This window comes from Emydura macquarii, unplaced genomic scaffold, assembly GCF_026122565.2.
Source record: "Emydura macquarii macquarii isolate MOO-44397 ecotype Brisbane River unplaced genomic scaffold, CSIRO-AGI_Emac_v2 contig_2948, whole genome shotgun sequence".
In the NCBI taxonomy this organism is placed as follows: Eukaryota; Metazoa; Chordata; order Testudines; family Chelidae; genus Emydura; species Emydura macquarii.
The window spans coordinates 4,334,306-4,355,416 of NW_027133085.1; the positions used below are offsets into that span (position 1 = coordinate 4,334,306).

The window sequence follows — 21,111 nt, forward strand, 5'->3', positions numbered from 1 at the left end:
ATTTCAAGTCCCAGGCTGAATGACTCTGGGATAGCATTTGTCCTGGATTCCCTGCCTAAGCTTCAGGGGCAGCGCCAACCTCTTCCTAGTGGAAGGTGGCTGAGGTGGGCCCCCCCTACAGTACAAGGCCTTGCCCCCTGCTCCTCCTCTCCCCTGAGGCCTCGCCCCCAGCCAGGCCAGAAGCTGGAGCCAGGTAATTGTAAGAGCCGCTCAGGAAGCCCCTGAGTCCCGGACCCTCCCCCTGTCCTGGGCAGCGTGTCCTGAGGGGGAGGACAGGGACATGGGCTGGGAGCTGCTTTTGGGCCCCTCACCCAGGGCAGGTAAAGGGTCTGGTGCTCCCCACGGTGGCCTGAGCTCCCTGGAAGCTCCCAGGAAGTTTTCTGGGCAACCACACAGACGTTGGCATGCTGCAATACCAGACTTTGCTTTGTCTCCTGATCTCTGGTCTCTGACTCCAGTGGGGCTTTGTGCCCACTTCCTGCCTCTCAATTGTAGCCCAGTATTACCTCTAATCTCTAGTCTTTGACCTTGGCCTGACTCTGCCCCTGACACTTGTTTACAGGACCTGGCCTTGCGGTTCCTCCAACTCCTGCCCAGCGGCTCCCACTCTTGGTGGGCAGACCTCAGCCAAGTTCAGACTGCTAGGCCAGACCAGACCACACCACCTAGCCCTGGTCCCTTACAGTGGGTTGGACGTGGGGGATGCTCTGGACCAATGGGGGCTCTGGGTCTCCTGCTAGGGATCCGCTGCCCAGAGTTGCCCACCTTGCTGGGGACAACAAGGATTATTTTTTGTTTGTGGGGAGAGCATGATCATCTTGGGATTTAGAGAGCATGGCCCCTTTAAAACCTCGTCATGAGGGAGAGGAAGTGCTGATGGTTCCATGGGGTGCGGCGTGGAGACAGGGAGAGCGACACAGGCGTATGTGTGCCGGTAGCTCTAGACAAGAGGGCCTACAGTGAGCATGCCCTTGTTTAGCAGAGCAGCCGAGAACTGGACTGAAGTCCAGGAGGGACAGAGTGGCCTACCCAGGTATGCCCCAGGATGGGAGCCAAGAGGAACAACTGTGCGAGGAAGGAATCCCCTGATAAGGACAAACCAGAGCTAGACCCAGTATTGCTGTCGCCCACAGCTGTGTGGGGCCTTGAGTACTGGATCTTGTGACTTTGCATTGGGCAGAGATGATGGGGAACTGTTGATAGTGGGGGGAGAGAGAGAAGCACAGTTTTTCGAAAAGTTGGGTTGCAATTTTTGGTTGCGCCCCCCAACCCATACAAAACGAAGTGACACTCCCTCGCCAAGCTGAAGCCTGAGTCGCCTGGGATCAGTGCTGGCCCCCTAAACATTCTTCTGCATCCACCTACGGGGTGTGCCCCACAGTTTGAAAACCTCTGAGCTTACTGCACACACGGTGCATGAGCTCCTTGCATCCATCCATTCCACACCTTCCCACCCCCAAAAAAGCTCTCTGCATGCTGCCACCTCCCCATGCCCCTTTATTTCAGGGACTCCCTGCAACCCCGCCCCCTTGTGGGAGGGGCTCTCTGTGTCCTGCACTCCACCTGCCCCCTCATTCTCCCTTCCTACTATTCTCCTCCCTACCACATACAAGAGGTTCTATGTGCCCCCATTGTCCCATATTCACTCCTACTTTCCTTCATACCAGGGCTACCTATTCTTCCCTTGCCCCATGCCAGGGGCTTTGTGTGTGCCTCCATGCCACACCATTCTCCCACCACCACCCCCGCTTCCCTCCTACCACTTTGTTTTCTAACCCATTGTCCAGAGAGAAATCTTTCAGGATGTAACACTTTAAACTCTTATTAGGAGGATGGGCAGGTATTGTTATACTCGAAGGTGTTAATGGTTGTCATCAACCATTTCTTTCATCTTGTAGACAATTACTGAGGTGGCTGAAAGTTGGCTGTTTAATTGTGGTGTAGACATTGGGGCTTGGGCTGGAGCCTGGGCTCTGGAACCCTGGAATGTGCGAGGGTCCGTTTATACCACAATCAGACAGCCCCTGAGCCTGAGCTACACCCACAGGTGTCTAATTGCTGTGTAGATGTACCCTGTGTCCCCCCCCATTTCTGATTTTTTTCACTGAAATCAATAGGGTTCAGCTCACTGAATGCCTAGGATATTCCCTGCAATTTTGGAATCGATCGGATGCAGCGTTCAAAACTTGCCATGCTACAGACAGAGAAATGCCACTGAGTTGAAAGTAGGACCTCTTGCCACTCAGCCACCGAAACAAATATGCATACGGTTTCAGTGATCTGCATAAAGCCTGTTCCCATTTATCCTGTTTCCCATTTCCTTGCCTGCTAAAGAGCAGTCAGTCAGACTGGATTTCCCCATAGACTCATAGCAGGGTCTGAAAACACATAGGGTTGGCATATATGCACAGAATTTTGTCTAGGGTTGGCATATATGCACAGAATTTTGTCTTCAATGGAAGCAAGAGCAGGCCTGTGATCGAAGGCTTACAGTTGTTTGGGAGGCATACACTATTGACTGGAGGAGAAGCTGATAGTAGTAACCTGTTGCCCCCCAGATTAGAGAAATTAATTACCACCCAAGGCCTATAATGCTTGAAGGGATTGTTACAATCTGGAGGTGAAGTTTTCCAACCTGTAGAGCAATAGATTCGCTTATAAATCTAATCTTTGCACTCTGGGCTCAACTCTGCCTATCCCACTCTGCAGGCGTAGAAGGCTCTACGTACAGCGGAATTGCCAAGTTCTCTCCTGTGGATGGGAAGCAGGCCATGTAGAGTGCCAAGGGAAGCTGCATTCTTTGGCATCCCTTGGAGCAGTGGTTCACAGTGGCTATCTGTGTGTCACTGCAATGTAGGGATTGGAAAGCAGGGACTGGAGATGGGGTGGTATAGCTCCTGTTAATGCCTTTGCAAGGCAGGCTGTGGTTACAGAACACTGGTAAAACTGCTTATTATTCTTTCCCCCCCCCCCCCCCCCAACTTCAGTGGAGAGTCCAATCAGGATTTGGCCCTGCATGCCTATCTTTTTGCTTTAAAAATGTCTGTCTTCCTGTAATATGGACTGAAGCTTTACACATTTAGTTGACAAAATTTTTGACCTTGTCAAAGCCAGCCAGCAGATGAATAGTTTTAAAGAAAAAAAAAAAAAGACTGACCAGAGAGGAGAGTAATAATTCAGAACTTTTAAGATACTTTCTCAGCTAGTTATTGTGTCTGAGAAATTGAGGCTGGGAATAATTATACACTGTGTAGTTAGAATAAATTGGATTGTTCTAACCCCTTGACTCCTCTGCCATGGGGAGTACACTGTAATTGGTATGAAAGCTTAGTGTCTTTCCATAGTTAATCATGAAACAAGGTTTCCATTATAAACCTCATTTGTGATACCCCACTACAACCATCTGAAAGCAAGATACTTGAAATCTTAGGTGTGGTTCTATGCCAGGCCAGAATATCTCTGGAAAGCTTGAAACAAATTGGACAAGGCATTTGGGAAAGGAAATAGAGAGATTCAAAACTGTAGGCAATCTCACTTTTGAGATTTTTCTAATGCTTTTTTGGAATATCATAACTCAAAAATGGTTTGGTGTAGATATCTTAAATTTGGGTTAGTAGGCTGCCCTTAGTGAGGAGTGATATCTTTGTCTAGTTCTGTGTGGGGTGGGAGAATGAACAATACTTACATCAATGAACATGAATATTCTGAACACTTCATGCAGGCTCATGCGTCTTTAGACAAAATATACTGACCTGCTCTGTGCTTCCTAAGTAGTACATCAGGGCCTTGGTGCAGCAGGTCACAAGGTTCTGGGCTGGAAAGGGTCTGCAGACGCTGCTGTAAAACATGCAAGATCCACAGATGTTTCTGTAGGTCTTCTAAAATACTGAAATTATGAACCCTACAGAATATTTAAAGCCAGTGAAGCCCTCAGGTCTTCCTTATTTAAGGATTGGTAAATATAATCTCTGCTTTCATTTAAAAACACCTAATGCTTTAGCAATAAGTTTACAGCCCTCTGCCTTGCAAAATAAACAGATGTAAATCATTGTAAACTGATCACCAGAGCTGAAAGTTTGTCTGTGTCCTAAAGATCACAGGTTACTCATGCATCCTTTATGGCTACCCAGCACTGGCAGCTGGGTTGCATGGAAATGTTAGCTGTAGGTTCCTGCATTTTTAGGAGGATCCCAGATCAGTATGTGGCTTCCACTGATGGTAATAAAACAGCTGTTACCTGCAGCTGAGTCAGCACCTCTGCTGAGTAATCTGGGTAATCTGTGGCCACAAGGAAAGGCAGCTCAATAACATGGGTGGAAACATGAAAGTGGATGAGGCATGGAACTGTAAATAAATGACTTCTGCATTATAATCCCAGTTCTAACATGAATTTTTGTGGCCTTGGTCAAATCACTTAACTTTTCCATCATATTTTTTCCATCTGTATAATGGCCAATAATGTTTACCTACTCAAAATGGGAAGGCAAAGAACAATTTGTAGTTTGTGAGAATGAAATAGTATTTATAAAGCATAATATATGTACTATTCACTGGGGTAGACACAAAACCCTCCAGTTGTTTGGGCCAAGGGGTTTCTAAAACCCCACTTCATTTGAATAGTTGTCCCTTTACTAAGGTTTTTGTAAAATGGCAGCTATGCAGAGGCCTCAGCACAGAGATGGGATCCAGGCTGGGAGGCTTGAAGGAGCAGAGACCTAAATGCACATGTTTTTTTTTATGAATATGAGTCAGTAACATTTGGGGTGCATCCCGATAAACTAACCTTGTTCCCTCGCCTTCCCCCTCTCCCAAAAAAAAAAAAAAAAAAAAAGCCAAGAAGGGAAAAAATATCCTAAAGCCAGTTCTGTGGCATAGTAGTGTGAGCATGGTGGACTGGAGTCACTGATGTTTGAATGGGATGGGGGGAAGAGAGTGGTGGAAACACATCGGTTCTCAGGCCTGCTAAAAGATTCTCAAGCAGGCTCTGTGGCATTTATAAGTTTTAGATGACACACTCCCTTGCTTCCCCTATTCAGTGGGCTTTTTGGGTGATGTTGGAAGTAAAGTTATAGTTGTAGTTGTTTGGGTAACGTTAATTGTATATTTTCTGTGTCTATGTAATTCAACCTTTATTTAGAGTTTCCTGATTTTCTAATGCTTAAGTTTTTAAGTATTCTGAAATTCTTCTTCTCTTAAAATTACTGCTATTTTCTCAGCCTTAACAGAAGCTGGTGATTTTTATTTTTCCTTTTCCCCTTTTTTGCTCCTCAGAATGTAAAGGAGAATCAAAACCCTTCTTTCTTAGTTCCTGAAATCATAACTATGCTTGACTTTTTAAAAATACACAACTGTTCCATATTCACTTTGGAATATAAACTCTTAGTCGTGGGAAGGAGAGCATGCTGTTTGCTGGGTTACATAGTTTTTGGTAAGTTAAATTGGAATTCTGTTTTTGATTGATGGAAAATCATTTAAAATTAATGGAGTTGGTTTAGTTAAAAATCTTAGCTTTCATGTTTTATGCTATTCTGTGCTTGGTTAAAAACAAAAATTAAAAGAGATTGAAGGTGTTTGTGACTACTTGTCCTTGAAAACTCACCGAAGTATTGTGTTTGTATTGCCTGGACGCATGAATCAGTCTTTTTCATAAACAAGATACAAGGTAGCCTTTTTGCTAAGCTTTCTAGTGTAACCAACGATTTGTACAGATAAATTATAGATATGATGGTCTGAGCAAAAAGGGCATTTCCGTGGGAAATCTGTGACAGCCATGAGGAAAGAAACAGTCCTAAATATTAGAACCTTGATCTTGTGTTTTAGATAGTCAGAGAAGTTCTTTGAAGTTAGTTGGCTTTTTATCTGAAATTTGACTTTCAAAGTGTATGGAATTGGCACCGTTCTTATAGCTTTTCTAGATTCACTGAAAATACTGTGTTATGAGGGTGATTTATTGGTTGATGAGAAATAAAGTTCACCTCAGTAAGGAATTATTTTAAACTCATGGATATGTCTTCATTGAGGTATGCCAATAACTTGTTTGTTTACTGTGTCTGTTGTGTCTCTGACTTGCTCACAGACCATTCTCAAACATGATTTTTTCTGAATAAGGTATGGAATAATTTTTTGATTAATTCTTGGGGCCAAATTCAGAGGTGATATGTAAATTAGACTCTCAAACCCACTTATGCAGATTTACCAATAGGTGTAAGAGGGTTTAAATAGGTATAATTAACACACTGAAAAAGGAACACCATCAACTTAAAAAAAAAAATCACACTTGTTTCAGAACTCCTGGCGTCTGAAAAGTAGGCCTCTTTGAAGTATTTCAACTGGATACTCAGCGTCACTAATTACTGTTGAAAACCTTGGCTGTGGTGTCTGTGCTTGCTTAGTGCTAGGTTGAGTTGAGGACATGGATGACATGAAGCTGGATGAAGCTCCAGCAGGACAGAATGAAAGCAATACAGGTTAGTTGGGAAAGCATTTTGCGGTGGTGCTGGTGCCTCGCTTACCCTTTGTCCAAGAGAATTTCAGTTTGTAGTTGATTTTTGAATCTCAGAGTAGTTCTGGAGTGCCAGGTGGCCTCAGTGGCCAAAAAGCTGCTGTTTTTAATCTATTTTATAAACTGGCACAAACACCTTGTTGCAGGTGAGGACCTTACCATAGCACTCTAAACCTTTATAGCTTCTGGACTGGGCTGTCGTCATGTGCTCTACATGGGGTGATTGCTGAAAACCTCCTGGAAGAATCAGCTAGTGCAAAATGGAGCTGCTGACTGATGTTAGCTATAGGTGTCCTACCACAGCAGGTCTTGAAACGTCACTCTTCCTGTTTGTTGTGGGGTGCAATTCAAGATGTTAATATTCACATATACAATCCTGTTCAGCGTAGTTCTGGCTATCAGATATTCTTCCTTTCTCTCTAGGAAATCTTTGTGACAATTAAAATCAGCTGAGGCACTTGAGTTCATAGTTCCTAGATTCAGACTTCTGTGGACAGGGAGCAGGGGATTCTCCCCAAAGGGACTTCTACTCCAGAATTCACTTTCCCCCCTGGTTTGACAGAGCTGAAGTTTGTAGATCTTTGTGGCTTGGTTTTAATGCCCTTCTCTTTTCTTAGGCTGCATCAACCCTGGGGTTTTTCTTAAAATCTGTCACCCTTGTTCTAGAATCAGCAGGAACATGAATGTAGATTGGTGTCCTGTGTTTCTAACAACATGTATCTTAATTCTTTTGAGAACAAATCTAGGCAGCATGTTGGTAAAACTGCTTGCAAGTGGTCTAAACTAGCACTCCCACGGGGAAGCTGCAATGGTGGGAGACTTGCAAGACCCTCATTGCAGGAAAGGTTTCATTCTTGAGACTTTTCTAATTAAATCTATCAGTCTGATTTCTGCAGGGTTTTTTTTTTTTTCTATTTTATTTGTGCCCAGATAACTTGTATTAGGGTACATTTTGTATATCAAAAAATAAAATAACAGGAATTTAATATTTCATCTTGTTAGATGCCCAGAATTTATGCTGTTAGTATGAAGACCTCTCCTTTTTTAATGTAACTTATTTGGAGCTCTGCATCTTTATTTAAACCTTTAAAGATATACAGTGCTGCTTCACAGTCTGAGCTGTATCACTTACGGACACATTACATGGTGCAAGTTTATCAATACAAAGCTCTTTTTGTTGTAATAGTCTTTGTTACAAGATTGCCTATAATGTAGGGCTGCAAAATTCTAGCTTCAAGAAGTTCATTATAAACTCCTACTTCACAATAGACTGCTCTCTCAGCTCCCAACAAAGACTCCTACAGAGAGGATGCACTCTGTTGATAATAGGTAAAAATATATACAGTAATTGTATATGATTTTGTTAACAGAGCCAAAGTAAAACTGCTGGGAAAACCTGTAAGGTTCTAGTTGAGAGTTGTGTAGAACTAACTTAGATACTTTGAGCATATGAATTCTGAAAATAAAATGTCCCGCTGGTAAATGTAAGCTAATATAGTGATTTCTTAAATATTTTTGTCTGGGAAGTAAATTAAGAATGAGTTACAGTAGAAAATTCAAATGGCAATTACATTATTATAGTTTAAACAACAACAAATATGAAATACTAGAAAAAAGGAAATGTACTCTTAGTGTTCTGATACTGAACTCTGTTCTGTTTTCTCCCACCTTCCACCTAAGAGTGGGAGATGCTAATCATTGGCAACATGAAATTTGTGTGCCTTGTTGAGAGTGTGAATTCCAGTGGTATGGTCTTTAGTTGCATGTTGTTGCAATCAAGATTGAGTACAGTGTGGTTTCTGCTATGTATCTGGTGGGTATTGGGGTAGGTTAAGGACATGTCTTTGGCACCCAGGCTCTATCCAGGAAAAGGCTCCAAATAGATCAGCAGGTGTTGCACAAAGAATAGCTGATGGTCAGCTGCAGCTGCAGTGTGCAGGACCCAGGCTGAGCAGGAAAAGGAGAAATGTGGGTATGTCTCAGTCCTCTGAGGTTACATCAGATAATTTGGTGGCTGGCCTGAGGAGAGGTGGAAGCTGGGCCAAAATCTTATCTAGGCATTGTACTATATTCATTGCTGTCATGTGAGCACTGGGATCAACCAAAAAGGCCTTCCGCGTAATGCAGGACTAAAATGCACACTTGGACATTTGTGGCGTTCTCTACACAAACGAACTAAACTGTGTTAAAAGGATGAGGTCTCTTACCTATTTCAGAAGTGAACACAGAGTAAGTACACAGGCCATATCCAGGGAGCATTGAACTGAATTGGAGTTGTGTATTTTCCCCTTACTGCTGATAAATGGCCTGGATAAATCAGTGTTGGAGGATTCTAATTGTAAGGAATTGTGCCGCTCCTTTTTTTATGGTTGCTTCTTTGTGATGCTGCCTGCAAACAGGTGTTACACTAACTAGTAGCATGCTAAAGTTTCTCCAGAAGGGCATATCATCATATCAAAATACTGTGAGTAAAAGAAAATAAAACAGATGGACCAGATGAAATCAAATATGGATGGCGTCATCTGGAATAGGAACATGCCTTGCTAGTGCTACTACTTCCTGCAGATGTTGAATCCAACTTGCTTTAGCAGGTCAGTTCTCAGATTTCTACCTTATAGTTAGTTTTGCTAACAGAAGGGCACTGTCCAAGAGTTTCATGAGAATCCCCAGCTGGGTGGACCCTGCTACTGGTGCTAAATGTTCCATAGTGTGTTTTGACATACTGCTGTTTCAAACATTTAGTGTGTGGTAGCAGGGTTCATGCTGCCAGTTAGTGCGCAGGTAGCATGCTATAGATTTGCATCCTGGATTGCCGCACTGTATTAAGTTGCCATATAGATAAACCCTAATAGAAAGTATCAAGTTAGTACTAATTGTGTCGCATAAGCTCCCTTCACAAACTGAAACATGGACTGTCGCATGCGGAATGTCTAGTTCTCGAGGGATAAACTACACAAATTAATCTGCAGGGAATGCAATGATCTTTTTTCCTCTTCTTTGCAGCACAATGGCTGACAATAAAACAAAGCCCACTAAACCTGCAAACAAGACTCCTCCAAAGTCTCCTGCAGATCCGGCAAAGGAGAGAGCAGCCAAAAGGCTATCTTATGAGTCAAACAGTTCCCATGAGGGGGCCACGGCAGCAGAGCTTAGTGCTCTAGAAGAGGCTTTTAGAAAATTTGCCATCCACGGAGATACCAGAGCCACAGGAAAAGAAATGCATGGGAAAAACTGGTCAAAATTATGTAAGGACTGTCACGTGATAGATGGGAAGAATGTGACAATCACAGATGTTGACATTGTCTTCAGTAAAATCAAGTAAGTCCCTTCCCTTTCTCCGCTCCCTTGTCTTGTTATACTCTCTTCCCCTCCCCCCAAAGTTTATATTTTTTCTCCCAAAACTGGTGTGACTTAACATTTGTGAGCAATAGCAGGTAGAGCATGCGACATGTACCTCTGCCACAATTACACCCTTTCATGTTTGCTTTATGACACTTCGTTTGAAAATGTCTTTTAAATTTCTGAGCAGCTGGTCTTGGCTGAGTTTCAGTCTTAAGCGACAGTATGTTCAGGAAAGATGCATGTTTATCATCACAAGCTGCTAGTTTTTTTTTTTTTTTTTTTTGGTTCGTTTTTTGTTAAGTGTTATGATGCTAAAGGAGCTCTGGCTCAAGACAAGCTATAGGGCTGGTAAGTGAGGAGTAAACCATGCATAGTTCCATCACTTTTAAACACACATGTAAGCCAGGGGGAAAATTCACCATCTGGGGCAGTCCAAATAACTGCCACAGGCCCTCACTAGTTTTTCCCCTTGGAGATAAGGTTCCAGTTTGGCTGAGGTAATAACAGCTGTGCACGAGGGTGCACAGACCCCACGTGACATCGACATGAGCAAGCACTCGAAGAAGAAATAAGATTTGCTTGGTGGTCCCAATCTTGTGCAGCTTGGGCACACGTCTACATCACAAATATGACATCCAGTTTTTGTGGCTGATACCTTCTTTTTATCAGCCACAAAGAACTGGATGGTGTACTGGTGATGTAGACACATGCTCATGCTGCATTAGATTGGGACCACCAAGCAAATCTTATTTATTACCTCAGCCAAACTAGAACCTTAACCTCCACGGGGAAAAACTTATGAGGGCCTGATACAAAACCCATTGAAGTCAATGGAAAGACAGTTACAGTAGAACCTTAGATTTACGAACTGACAGGTCAACCACACACCTCATTTCGAACTAGAAGTATGCAATCAGGTGGCAGAAGAGATGGAAGAAAAAGCAAATACAGTATTGTGTTAAGCGTAAACTACTTTTAAAAAAAAAAAAAAAAAGGAAAGCAGTCATTTTTCTTTTGCATAGTAAAGTTTCAAAGCTGTATTAAGTCAATGTTCAGTTATAAACTTTTGAAAGAACAACCATAATGTCTTGTTCAGAGTTATGAACATCCTCCATTCTTGAGCTGTTCATAACGCTGGGGTTCTACTGTAGTTCAGTGGACTTTGTATCAAACCCTAAAATTGCTCACTCTTGCTTTTCCCTCCAAGCTGTTTGTTTCATTAGATGTGGGGACGCAAACATATCAGCTAATTAGATCCTCTGTCCTTCATTACCATAGAAATTGTTTAAGTTGCACAACACGTAATTTTCTTTAGGGACATATTTTCAGCAAGGTTCCTTAATTGTGTTCATAGTTTGCAGGAGTATCCGTTTGCACATGCGCTAACCCAGTTACCTGTATAAATGCTGGTTTGAGGCAATGCAAATTGAGGCAGCTGTAGGTTCAATTAGGGAGGCTTGCTGAAAATTTGACTTTTAGAACCCATCAAAGATAAGAAATACAGAGAAGATACAACCCTTCACGTATTGTCCAGTATCATTGATTCTTGAATGAATCCATTGTTTATGCTTGAACAACCTCATCCATTGGTTTTTTCCTCACATTTCTCATTTTCTGATAGAAAAAATGCTGTTTGTGGTGAGCTCTTTGCTTCTTTCTCTGTTTTCAGCTGACAAGCCACTGTAGGCGTTCCAACCCTTTTTGTTCTTAGATTAGTCTCTTGCCATCTCTGCTCCCCTGACAGAACTTTTCTGGAGATTCTGTTGCTATAACCAAGCTCTGTATTTCAAGCGGAATCTTATCAATGAGCTACCCCATTGTAGTAGATGGCTATGTTTGGAAGTGTTTGGGCATTCATTTCTGTGTTTTAATGAATTTTGATGCAGGATGTCAATGTTTATTTTAAAGTATTCTTTGGTTTTGATAAACTTAAATTTTTGTTTGTGGCTGTTCTAACAGGAAATGACACTTCCTGGGCTACTTTCTCAGGCCAGTTTCCATGCAGTAAATGATGTGATAGGCCCTTAATATTGCAAAAACTGGCTAGATTGATGCATCCCGAGGACTCAGACCTGTTGCCTGCTGGGGTGGAGTGGATTCACTTTTGCTCTGTGGGAGTAAGATGTGGCGCCATAGGGGCATGGGGCTAGAAGGAGAATGAACTGATATAAACACAAGTCCTTTCCACTTCCCAGTGATCCTGTTCCCAAGAGGTAACCAATACATTTTTGTTGTATAAAAATAGCTCTGGAATTCCTGATATCTCAACCTTTGCTGGAACTACAGAGCTGCAGTAACTCCTATGCAGCAATTACAGGATAAATTGCTTCCCTCTTTAGGGATGGGGATCAGTGGGTTCTTCCTCTCATGACTGCCCTGGGGTGCTGGCTCTTCTGCCTGATGGAGCCCTGTCCTCTGTCTCTTCTCTTGGCTGTCTGCCTCCTTTTGGAGCTACGCAGTGTAGTTGTATCAGTCCCAGATCTGTTCAGTATGGGTGAAACCAGACAATCACTACACTCTCAAATGAACTCACACGGGAAAATGATAAAAGACAAAAACACCCTATTATCTGGGGGTGAACACATTTCACAAATGAATCATTCCATATCTGACCTCCCAGTCCTCATCCTCAAAGGAAACTTGCACAACACTTAAAGACAAGCTTGGGAGCTTAAACTCAAAACTCAGCTAGACTCTACAAATCATGGACTGAACAGAGACACTGGATGTATGGCCTATTACAACAATCAGTAACCCACTAACTTGCTCTTTTTGTTATATGACTGCAGAGCTGTTAATGAATCACTCTACCTTGAATGGTCCTTCAGAATATTTGCTAACTACTTATGCTAAACAGTCTGCTCCACCTTGCATTTAGCTGTGACACACTCAGCTCCTTTCCCAGACCTGAAGAAGAGTTCTGTGTGGCTCAAAAGTCTGGCTGTCTTACCAACAGAAGTTGGTTCAATAAAAGATATTACCTCACCCACCTTGTCTCCTTTTGAAGCTGTCAGCCAAGGACAGTGCTGAAACAAGGGAACTTGGCCTCTTACCCTCCTGTCAATCAACTGGAGAAACCAGTTTTCCATTATCTTAGAGAGACAATGTGCATGCTTATTGCCTCCCTGATGTCAATCTCCAATGCCCAAGTGGGGTGGAGTCATGAGTAGGATGTGAGTGTTGAGCAGCCAATCCTGGTTGTGTGGCTTTTGGAGGCTTCTATGCAAAGGTGCCAGGACCCAGGATTAGCCGTCAGGTACTGTTGTTTGTTGAATCCTGAAGTCACTGCATTTTTAATAGTTGGAAGATACATTATTTTATTTTAGCGTATTAATTCCTTATTGCTCACCCATTGTCTGCAAGTGCAGCCTAAGTTTTGAAAGTTCTGTCTGTGTAAATTATTATTTTTAGCTATGACATTTCTTTTTGTTTTTTATTGGTGGAGGGAGAAATAGGCAATAACTGACATTTAATTGTTAAATATTTCAAGCCTCCCTTAAAGATTCCTTTATGTATACCCTTTTTCAATAGTTATTTTTCCAAATTGCTTTTGTTTTGTATTTTGTTTTGTGGAGTTGGTTCATTGTGACAGAAGCTTTTATTTTTACTAGAGATCACATATATATTTCTTGTAGCATTTTAATTAAGACAGGTGTGTTAACAGGATCAGTGCAGTCCTCAGAAGTGCTGAACAGTGCACAAATTAAAAAAGTTAAATAAAAACTAGAACTAAAACTTTTCGGTGTAGAAGGCTAACAGGCTCAACTGAACTGCTGTTCACTTCCCTGCCACCTGGGAGATGTGTGTAAGCTTGGTGTGTACTTAATGTACTGGTTTGTGTTCAAGCAACTGCAACTTTTCCTTTCCTCCTCTTCCCCTCCATTTCCAACAAAAAGATCAGTGGTCAAATTCTCTGACCCTTACTCACACATTGAGTAGAACCTTATTCTGTGAGTAGTCCTATTTTTCCCCTAGTGGGATTATTTCTTGAGAGAGATGATGATATTCAGTGAAAAGTATATGGGTTCTATCTAGGTGGAGCTGGTTGAAATTTTTTCATCAAAACTGTTTTTCAACAGAAAATTTTCAACATGGAAAACTTCAACTTTTCATTGAAAAATCAAACACCCGAAAACTGAAAAATTTTGATAGGGGAATGCCACTGTGGTGCCTCATGGGAGTTATAGTTTAGGTGCCTAAAGCTCCCATTCTTCTCTCTAGGTTGGGTTCCCCAACTGGACTACATCTCCCATGATGCACCCTGGCCAAGGACTCCCTAGGTGCATTGTGGTGGCTTAGGAAAAGGGGTGATCATAATGCACCATGGGAGATATTGTCTAGTCAGGGAGCCATCGTGGAGGCATTTCCAAATTGGATTTTCAGCCAAAATGTTCAGTGTGGACAATTTTAGGACCAGCTGTACTCTTAGGATATAACTAGAAAGCTTTGTGGAATCTGGAGATAATTTAAGCTTAGTGAAATCGGTCTTTAGTCAGAATCACTATATCTACATATGTATTGCTGCCAGTCTGGGATGAGGGTCAGCTTCTGAAAATAAGGAGTAGGTTATCACTGCTGACTCCTTTGCTCAAAGTCGTCTGAATGATGGAGTAAGTTTAGTTATTTGGCACCTTTCTCTGCTACAGGAAAGAATCCCTCCCCTCCTCTCCCGCCTCTCCTCCCCCTGCTCCTCACAAAGTGCTGGTACTGATAGAACACATTGGAACTTTCCCTGGATGTGCTGAATACCTTGTAGGATCTGGTAATTTTTCTCAACATGAACATTATTTATTCGACCAGACAAACTTAATCTATGAAAGCTATAGCGAATCCACAGTGCTTGAAAAGCGGGAAATATGTGTCTTCCTTTCCTTATAGCTTTTAAAGGAAGCTCAACTAAGGGTCATTACATTACTAAACATGGATGATGAAGCCATATGGTAGCTTAGTTACACTATTTCAATTAAAAGAAAAATTCTGAGGCACTGTCAGTCTCTTGGTGGGGACATAAATTCAGACTGGACTGTAGTTACGCTGGTGGCCTCGTGTGGAAGGATGATGCAAAGGGTAGAAGGTACATTGAACAGATCTGGAAGCGTATAGCTTCTGAATGAACATTAGGGTAAGAGGAAGGGGAAGTGTGAGCATGAAGAACACACAAAAGTAGAGATGATTGGAAAAATATGAGAACGTGTGTGTGGTTACAAGAAGAGGCGGGTTGAGTTCATTGTGATTTAAAGGGGATGTGTTTTTTGTTTGATAATCATCCAGATATTTGTAGACACTTAAGAAAACACTCATAAATCCAAGATGTTTGATAGATTTTAGCACAAATTACTATCATCTAAAATTTCATTCCAGAAATGCATTATTTGCTCTTTGATCACCATTCATTGCTCTCCAGTTTAAAAACTTTCAATCATCCAGACAGACAGTGTACGCAGAGGTGACCAATTACAGACTGCAAATAGTTGAAGTGAACATTTTGAGAACAACTCAACGGCTGTCCACATAGGTGAATATTTATGTATAAAGCATGCATTTGTAGAAATTGGGATTACAAACAGGAAAAAGGACTAAATTAACAAGAAATAATCAGACCAACTCTATTCAAAAGGGTTAAATTAACCATTCTGAGACAACAAATAGGGAAACAGATTTCTGATTTACTTTATTTACTTGATTTATGCATTAGAAAAAGTTCATAAAGACACATTTCTTAATATTTGTAGTACAGTATGGATATCGAACAAGTGCTATTTAAGTTTTCTTGCCTGTAAAGGCAAGTGGAATTATTATAAATGAATGATAAAGTTTTGCAATGGGATTAAATAATATATTAAATCCAGTAAACCAAGACTGTGAAAGCATTCCTTGCCACATTATACACTTTCATAGACAGAATTATTAGGTGGAAATGTTCGTTGCCTCCCTGAAGCTACCAGCAAAACTATGTAAATGATTTATCAGATGAACAAGTTCAACTTGTCATGGGAGACTGTAGATTCAGAATGTCATCACAGTCTACACAATCTTTTTCTTCACATGCCCATGGGTTGTATGCTATGGTATGTTGTCTGTGAACTTATTTATATTGCAGGCGACTCCTGGTTTTAAAGCTGGCTTTGTATTTCAGTTTCTTTGTGTGATTTTTATTATAATTGTTTTACTGCCATGTATGAAACCAGCAAAAGCAGAAACATATACATACCACTGATAAGCAAAAAATCTCAGATTAATCTTGAGAAGTGTAATTTTTCAAAAGGTCCTTAATCACTCTTTGCATATTTAATGCTGTAATTTAAAGCAAGGCACAACCAAAATAGGACACCACCACAAGGGAGACTCCTCCCCCCCCCCACCCCCAAAAGATATTGGATGGTGAATTTTCATAGCAGAACCTCAAAAAGTCATTTATTTAGCATGGATGTTTCCATAACTGTGATAACGATACTTCTGCCTGTACATTAGGCTAGTGTTAAAACACTCTGCTTTAATAGTAAATATTTAATAATATTAGCTCACTCAATCGCTGCTATTTTTTCTTACACCTGTGCTTTATTTAGGTAGGCGTGTTTCTTTTATGGTTGGCATACTAAAAAGTGTGGTAATTAATGTAGGCTGGATGGTACTGTAAAGTTGTTAGAGAAATACATCAAGCAGACACTATGTAAAGTTTTGGAATAGAGGAATTTTTCAGCATTTCGGGCAGTTGCTTTCCTTTTTAGAAGGTTTTCTCATTGGTTTGGTTTTTTTCTTTCCTAGTCTTATGTCATCACCTCATTGTTGACAGCTGATTTGCAAAATCAGTTCCTCTGCATTTCTTGTAATGACTAAACATGTACTTGCAGGGGAAGTGCAATGAGTTTGGTGAATCTTATGGCCCTAGAGAAAGTTGGCTAATTGATGACTAGCTAGAAGTGGAAAACTACAAAATTTTCGTGTTAATCCATCAATACACTGAGGCTGTGACAGAGCAGGTCTTGTAGTGTTGTGTTTTCATGTTATGGAAAAGAAAATATCTAAGAAGAATAGATGTGATTGCCCTCTGACCAGCATTCTGACATGTTGCTTTGGGAACATAAATTTCTTTGTTTATTGGGGTCAGCAACTGCTCAGGGAAATTTGATACAGTGGATATGCCATACACATGCTCCACTTGTTGGATGCAGTTAATATGGTGGTGGTAATAATAGCCCTGACATAAATATCTTTGCCCTTATTTTAGAAGTGCAAGCACTAAACACTGTAAGAATATGATTTATGCATTGCCATAAAATTGCTAATTCTATGACATTACTTTATAGAAAAATCAAAATATTTCTGTTTATGCTGGCATGTTACTATGGTTGCAGGCCGGTCTGGGTGACGTCATGCCTTGGATCTCTTGTGAGCATTTATTTAGGTAGTTGTTTCCATGGAAACATTTGTTTGTTTTGATGTTACTATGTGTTAAATTTTAAACAATTTATTTTTGTGGTTCTATACCGGTTTGTTACTGAAGACTCCTGTTAACCTACAGAAACCCTGTAAATAAACTTTACCACTCCCATCCTGCAAAAATATTCAAAAATATCAATCAGAAGCATAATTGTACTCCTAAATTCCAGTAATAGCTTCTGACATCGCTTTGATATGTTTTATTGTTGCTGAGGAAGCCATGTATTCTACATGCAAGAAAATTCTCCTCCATGTTTTTAAGAAAGGAATTTTTTGTTCCCATGGAGAATCCTCACAATACACTGTGTTATGTCCTGACCTGAACAGATCCACCCATGTTCTAACATACTTGCAAGTCAGCTGTTTAGCCTAGTTCCCACAGTCTGGGTCAGCTAAGTTTCACAAGTAATGCTTCTACCTTAGGCCAACCGGGTTTTAATTCAGCAGTAGCTAATTGCTGTGGTAAGATCATGGAAGAATTAAACCAGATGTGATCATCCTATGCAGCCATTTAGTTCAAACTCCTGGCAAGGATGAGTGTATGCTTTTCCCACTTGACAATCAGAATACAACTGCAGCTGTCATTTATTTGCATTGAAAAATATTACTCCAAACACTTGTAAAAGAGCAGCACTTTGAAACCTGTGCTCATTCAAAAGTCCTAACAAGAAGTTGGACTGAAGTATGTTCTGCTTAATAAACAGTTTCTGATGCCTCTTATGGCGTTTTATAAATACATTGTGCAATGCAGTGAGACTTCCAAATCAACTCTCCTAGATAAATTAATCATATTATAGTAATACACAATTGAAAATTGTCATCTTTCCTATCGGATGACATGGAATTCTTTTAAAGGTGGCATTTGTTTCTTAATTTTAGAATCCGACTTGATAACTGTTCTACTTGTTTTATGTGATTTTTTTTTTTTTTTTTTTTTTTTTGGCACGGTGTATCTGACTATATGAGGAATTGAGTACTAATTGGATTTAGAATGGTACCTAGAGAATGATCTGTGTTAATCTCTGACTTTCAGTCTAACTGAGAGAGGGAACAAAAAGGCTGAAAAAAGCAGGCTGGAAACAGCAGGAAGTGATTCAAAATAAGTTATTTCTTCCTTTATGTATTTGTCTGTTAGTTGAAACTACAATTCAGATGGGACTGCCTAATTCATTGTAGTATCCAAGAAGCCAAAGACCTAAATTAAGGTTGCTGTTATGTATGTATAATGAATGGTGGTGGTGGGGTTTTTTGTTTAAAATAAAAAGCCAAACAACCTAAGCATTTACAAGTATAGAAGTTCGCAGTTCTGGGAAGGTAGATAAATATTCAGATACTCAGTCTAATTTGTACAAATGTAAAATATATAGATAAGTACTGTAGGGTAGTTAAGATTTTAAAAATAATAATCTGTATAAAAGTACTTCACATGAATACTTACTTATCTCTGGCAGTTTTTGTTTCCTTAGAACTTCCCAGCTCCTTTGTATGCTCACGTTATATCACATATAGTACATATTGTCCAACAACTTTGCTGTCCAGTACAGTTTTCATGAAGCACTTTTGGATTATAAGGGTTGTTTTGTTTTTTGGGTTTTTTTTGGTTTGGAATAAGGCTAGGGCTCTGATTATCACACAATCTCTCTGATAGCTCTCACCATTTCAAGTAGAACTGCATTTTCATGTTATTCCAGTTAGACTGTAATTTTTTTTGCTACCTATTTAATCAACCAAATCAAATGCATTTTTAAGTATAAAAGCTAAAAACGGAACCCTGTTTACTGATAACAAGTGTAGAAGTGGGCAGTTCACTTAACAAATAAGCATTTTCTAGATTAATAACCAGGATTGTGTCCTTCCCCTTCTCCATGGAAATAAAACCAAAACAAAATAAAGTATTGGACAATCTATAAGGAACCTAACAGGGATTAGTCTACCTGTTGGGAATTTAGCAAAACAAACTCTGCCTGGATAGCCTGTCTCTTAAACACTAACATTTTGCTCCTTCCTTAAGCACCTTTTCCTCAAATATGTTGGCTGTTTTATGGATAAATGTAGGTAAAATTTGTATACTTAGAAAAGGAAAAAATGCTCAGAACTGACATTGCTCCTGAATTATGTTTAGAGTCTTAATAAAAATGACTTGCTGAGGACCTCATAGATATGACTATAGGTGATGGGATTTATAGTTAGCCAGATTAATGTCTTGCTTTTATATCTAAACCTAATAATCCAGAACTGCTTCATGCAACGAAGTGTACTGGATCTGAAACAAAGTTGATGGACAATATGCATGTGCAGCCAAAGTTGCAAGTATAGCCAAATATATGTTTCACACAGTTCCTGGAAGGTGTGTAGTAAAGGTTAAGTATTGTCATGAAGTTATTATAGGAGCTAAATAAATGTTACCTTTCAGGGGGAAAACATTAGTGGAAGAAAAATATATCTGATGTTTATGCATCCTAAAATAACTACATCAACTAGGAAAGGCTACTGTAATCACTTGAAATAGGTACTTTAATGTATCATTAGAGCAGTAACATGGAATTTATTTAATCTGCCTTTGGCCAGATAACTGCTAAAAGAATTAAAAGATATGGTCCCTCTCTGGGGAAAAAGTATGTTACTGTCCTAAAGGAAAAATGCATATGCAACTTGAGTCAGTGTCACAGATGTTGTGCTCTTCCTGTTATCCAGAGCTGCTTAGAGTGTTTGTTTTTAATAGAAACAGAACAAGATGCATGGCCAAGCTGAGTGAGGGAGGCTGTGTTGTGCCTCTATTTTCAACTGTATTTTTGAACCCATCTTTAGATATTGATAGCACTAGTAAACTGAGGAAGAATTAGCCAAAAACCCAGCTAAAGTGATTGTTGGAGCTTCTGTGTTACATGGTCTCCCTCTTCCGCGTCTGTCACCAATGAATGTGAAGCTCTCTTGTGGAAACAAAATTGGCAGAAGAACATTTTCAGCTGTACATAAGCTCACATTAATCATGCGACTGGATCCCTTGGTTTGCAACTGCTTGGGATCTTGGGATGCTTTAGAGCAGGACTCTGGCGCTAGTGTTACGGAGGAGGAATGGAAAAGTTCATTTTTAAATGCTAACTGTGTGGCACGTGATCCAGCCCTTAGAGTTGTACACTACATGGTCTTTCATAGGCACTGTTGGATCCAAGCCAAATGAGTACAGTGTAACTTATTAATTTCAACTTGTTACTGGAAAGGATACCATCAAGAAGGTACTTTCTGTACATACTTTGGTCATGTCCTAGCTTGGCTGCTAATTGGTGTGAAGTTTTGGAGGCTATATATAGAATTACAGACTTGCAGTGCTGAAACACCAAAGTTAATATTACTTGAAACCATTCCTCTGAAGGTGATTACACTGACTTTAGTAAAATGGATAATTCTTATCCTTTTCATGTAATTTTCAAGACTGAAACCTTATGCAGATGTGGTTTATTTTTAAAAAATAATGTATATCTTTTGCATGGAGCCCTGATGGTGCTGATCAGAAAAATGGAAAATTTCAAAATGTTCCATGGGGACAAAATTTTCCCAATTTTTGACCAGTTCTAGGCCCTGATCATTCACTAGGGTATCTACGTGCTATTGAAATATACATAATTTAATAATAATAATGCCAATATTGCTTGCATTTATATAGTGGTGGTAATCCTGACAGGTCCCAGAATACTTATTTTGTGTATATGAATCTCCATGGCAACCTCCTCCAGGGTAAAATACAGCAGCTGTTTTAACACTTCTGAACAATAGATTAGGGCAGCAAATGGAGGAAGCTATTGAATTTAAACTTAATGAGGAATTTA

At 40.4% G+C, this 21,111-nt stretch overlaps 1 protein-coding gene across 2 annotated transcripts in view; it reads left to right on the plus strand.

Annotated features, from left to right (window-relative positions):
* TPPP (tubulin polymerization promoting protein) overlaps positions 1 to 21,111 on the plus strand; it is a 99,578-nt gene that overhangs the window by 14,801 nt on the left and 63,666 nt on the right. For both annotated transcript variants that reach the window (XM_067569814.1, XM_067569815.1), the window contains exon 2: positions 9,506 to 9,820. In XM_067569814.1, coding sequence (XP_067425915.1) covers positions 9,506 to 9,820 — 315 coding nt within the window. The remainder of the gene's footprint in view (positions 1 to 9,505; positions 9,821 to 21,111) is intronic.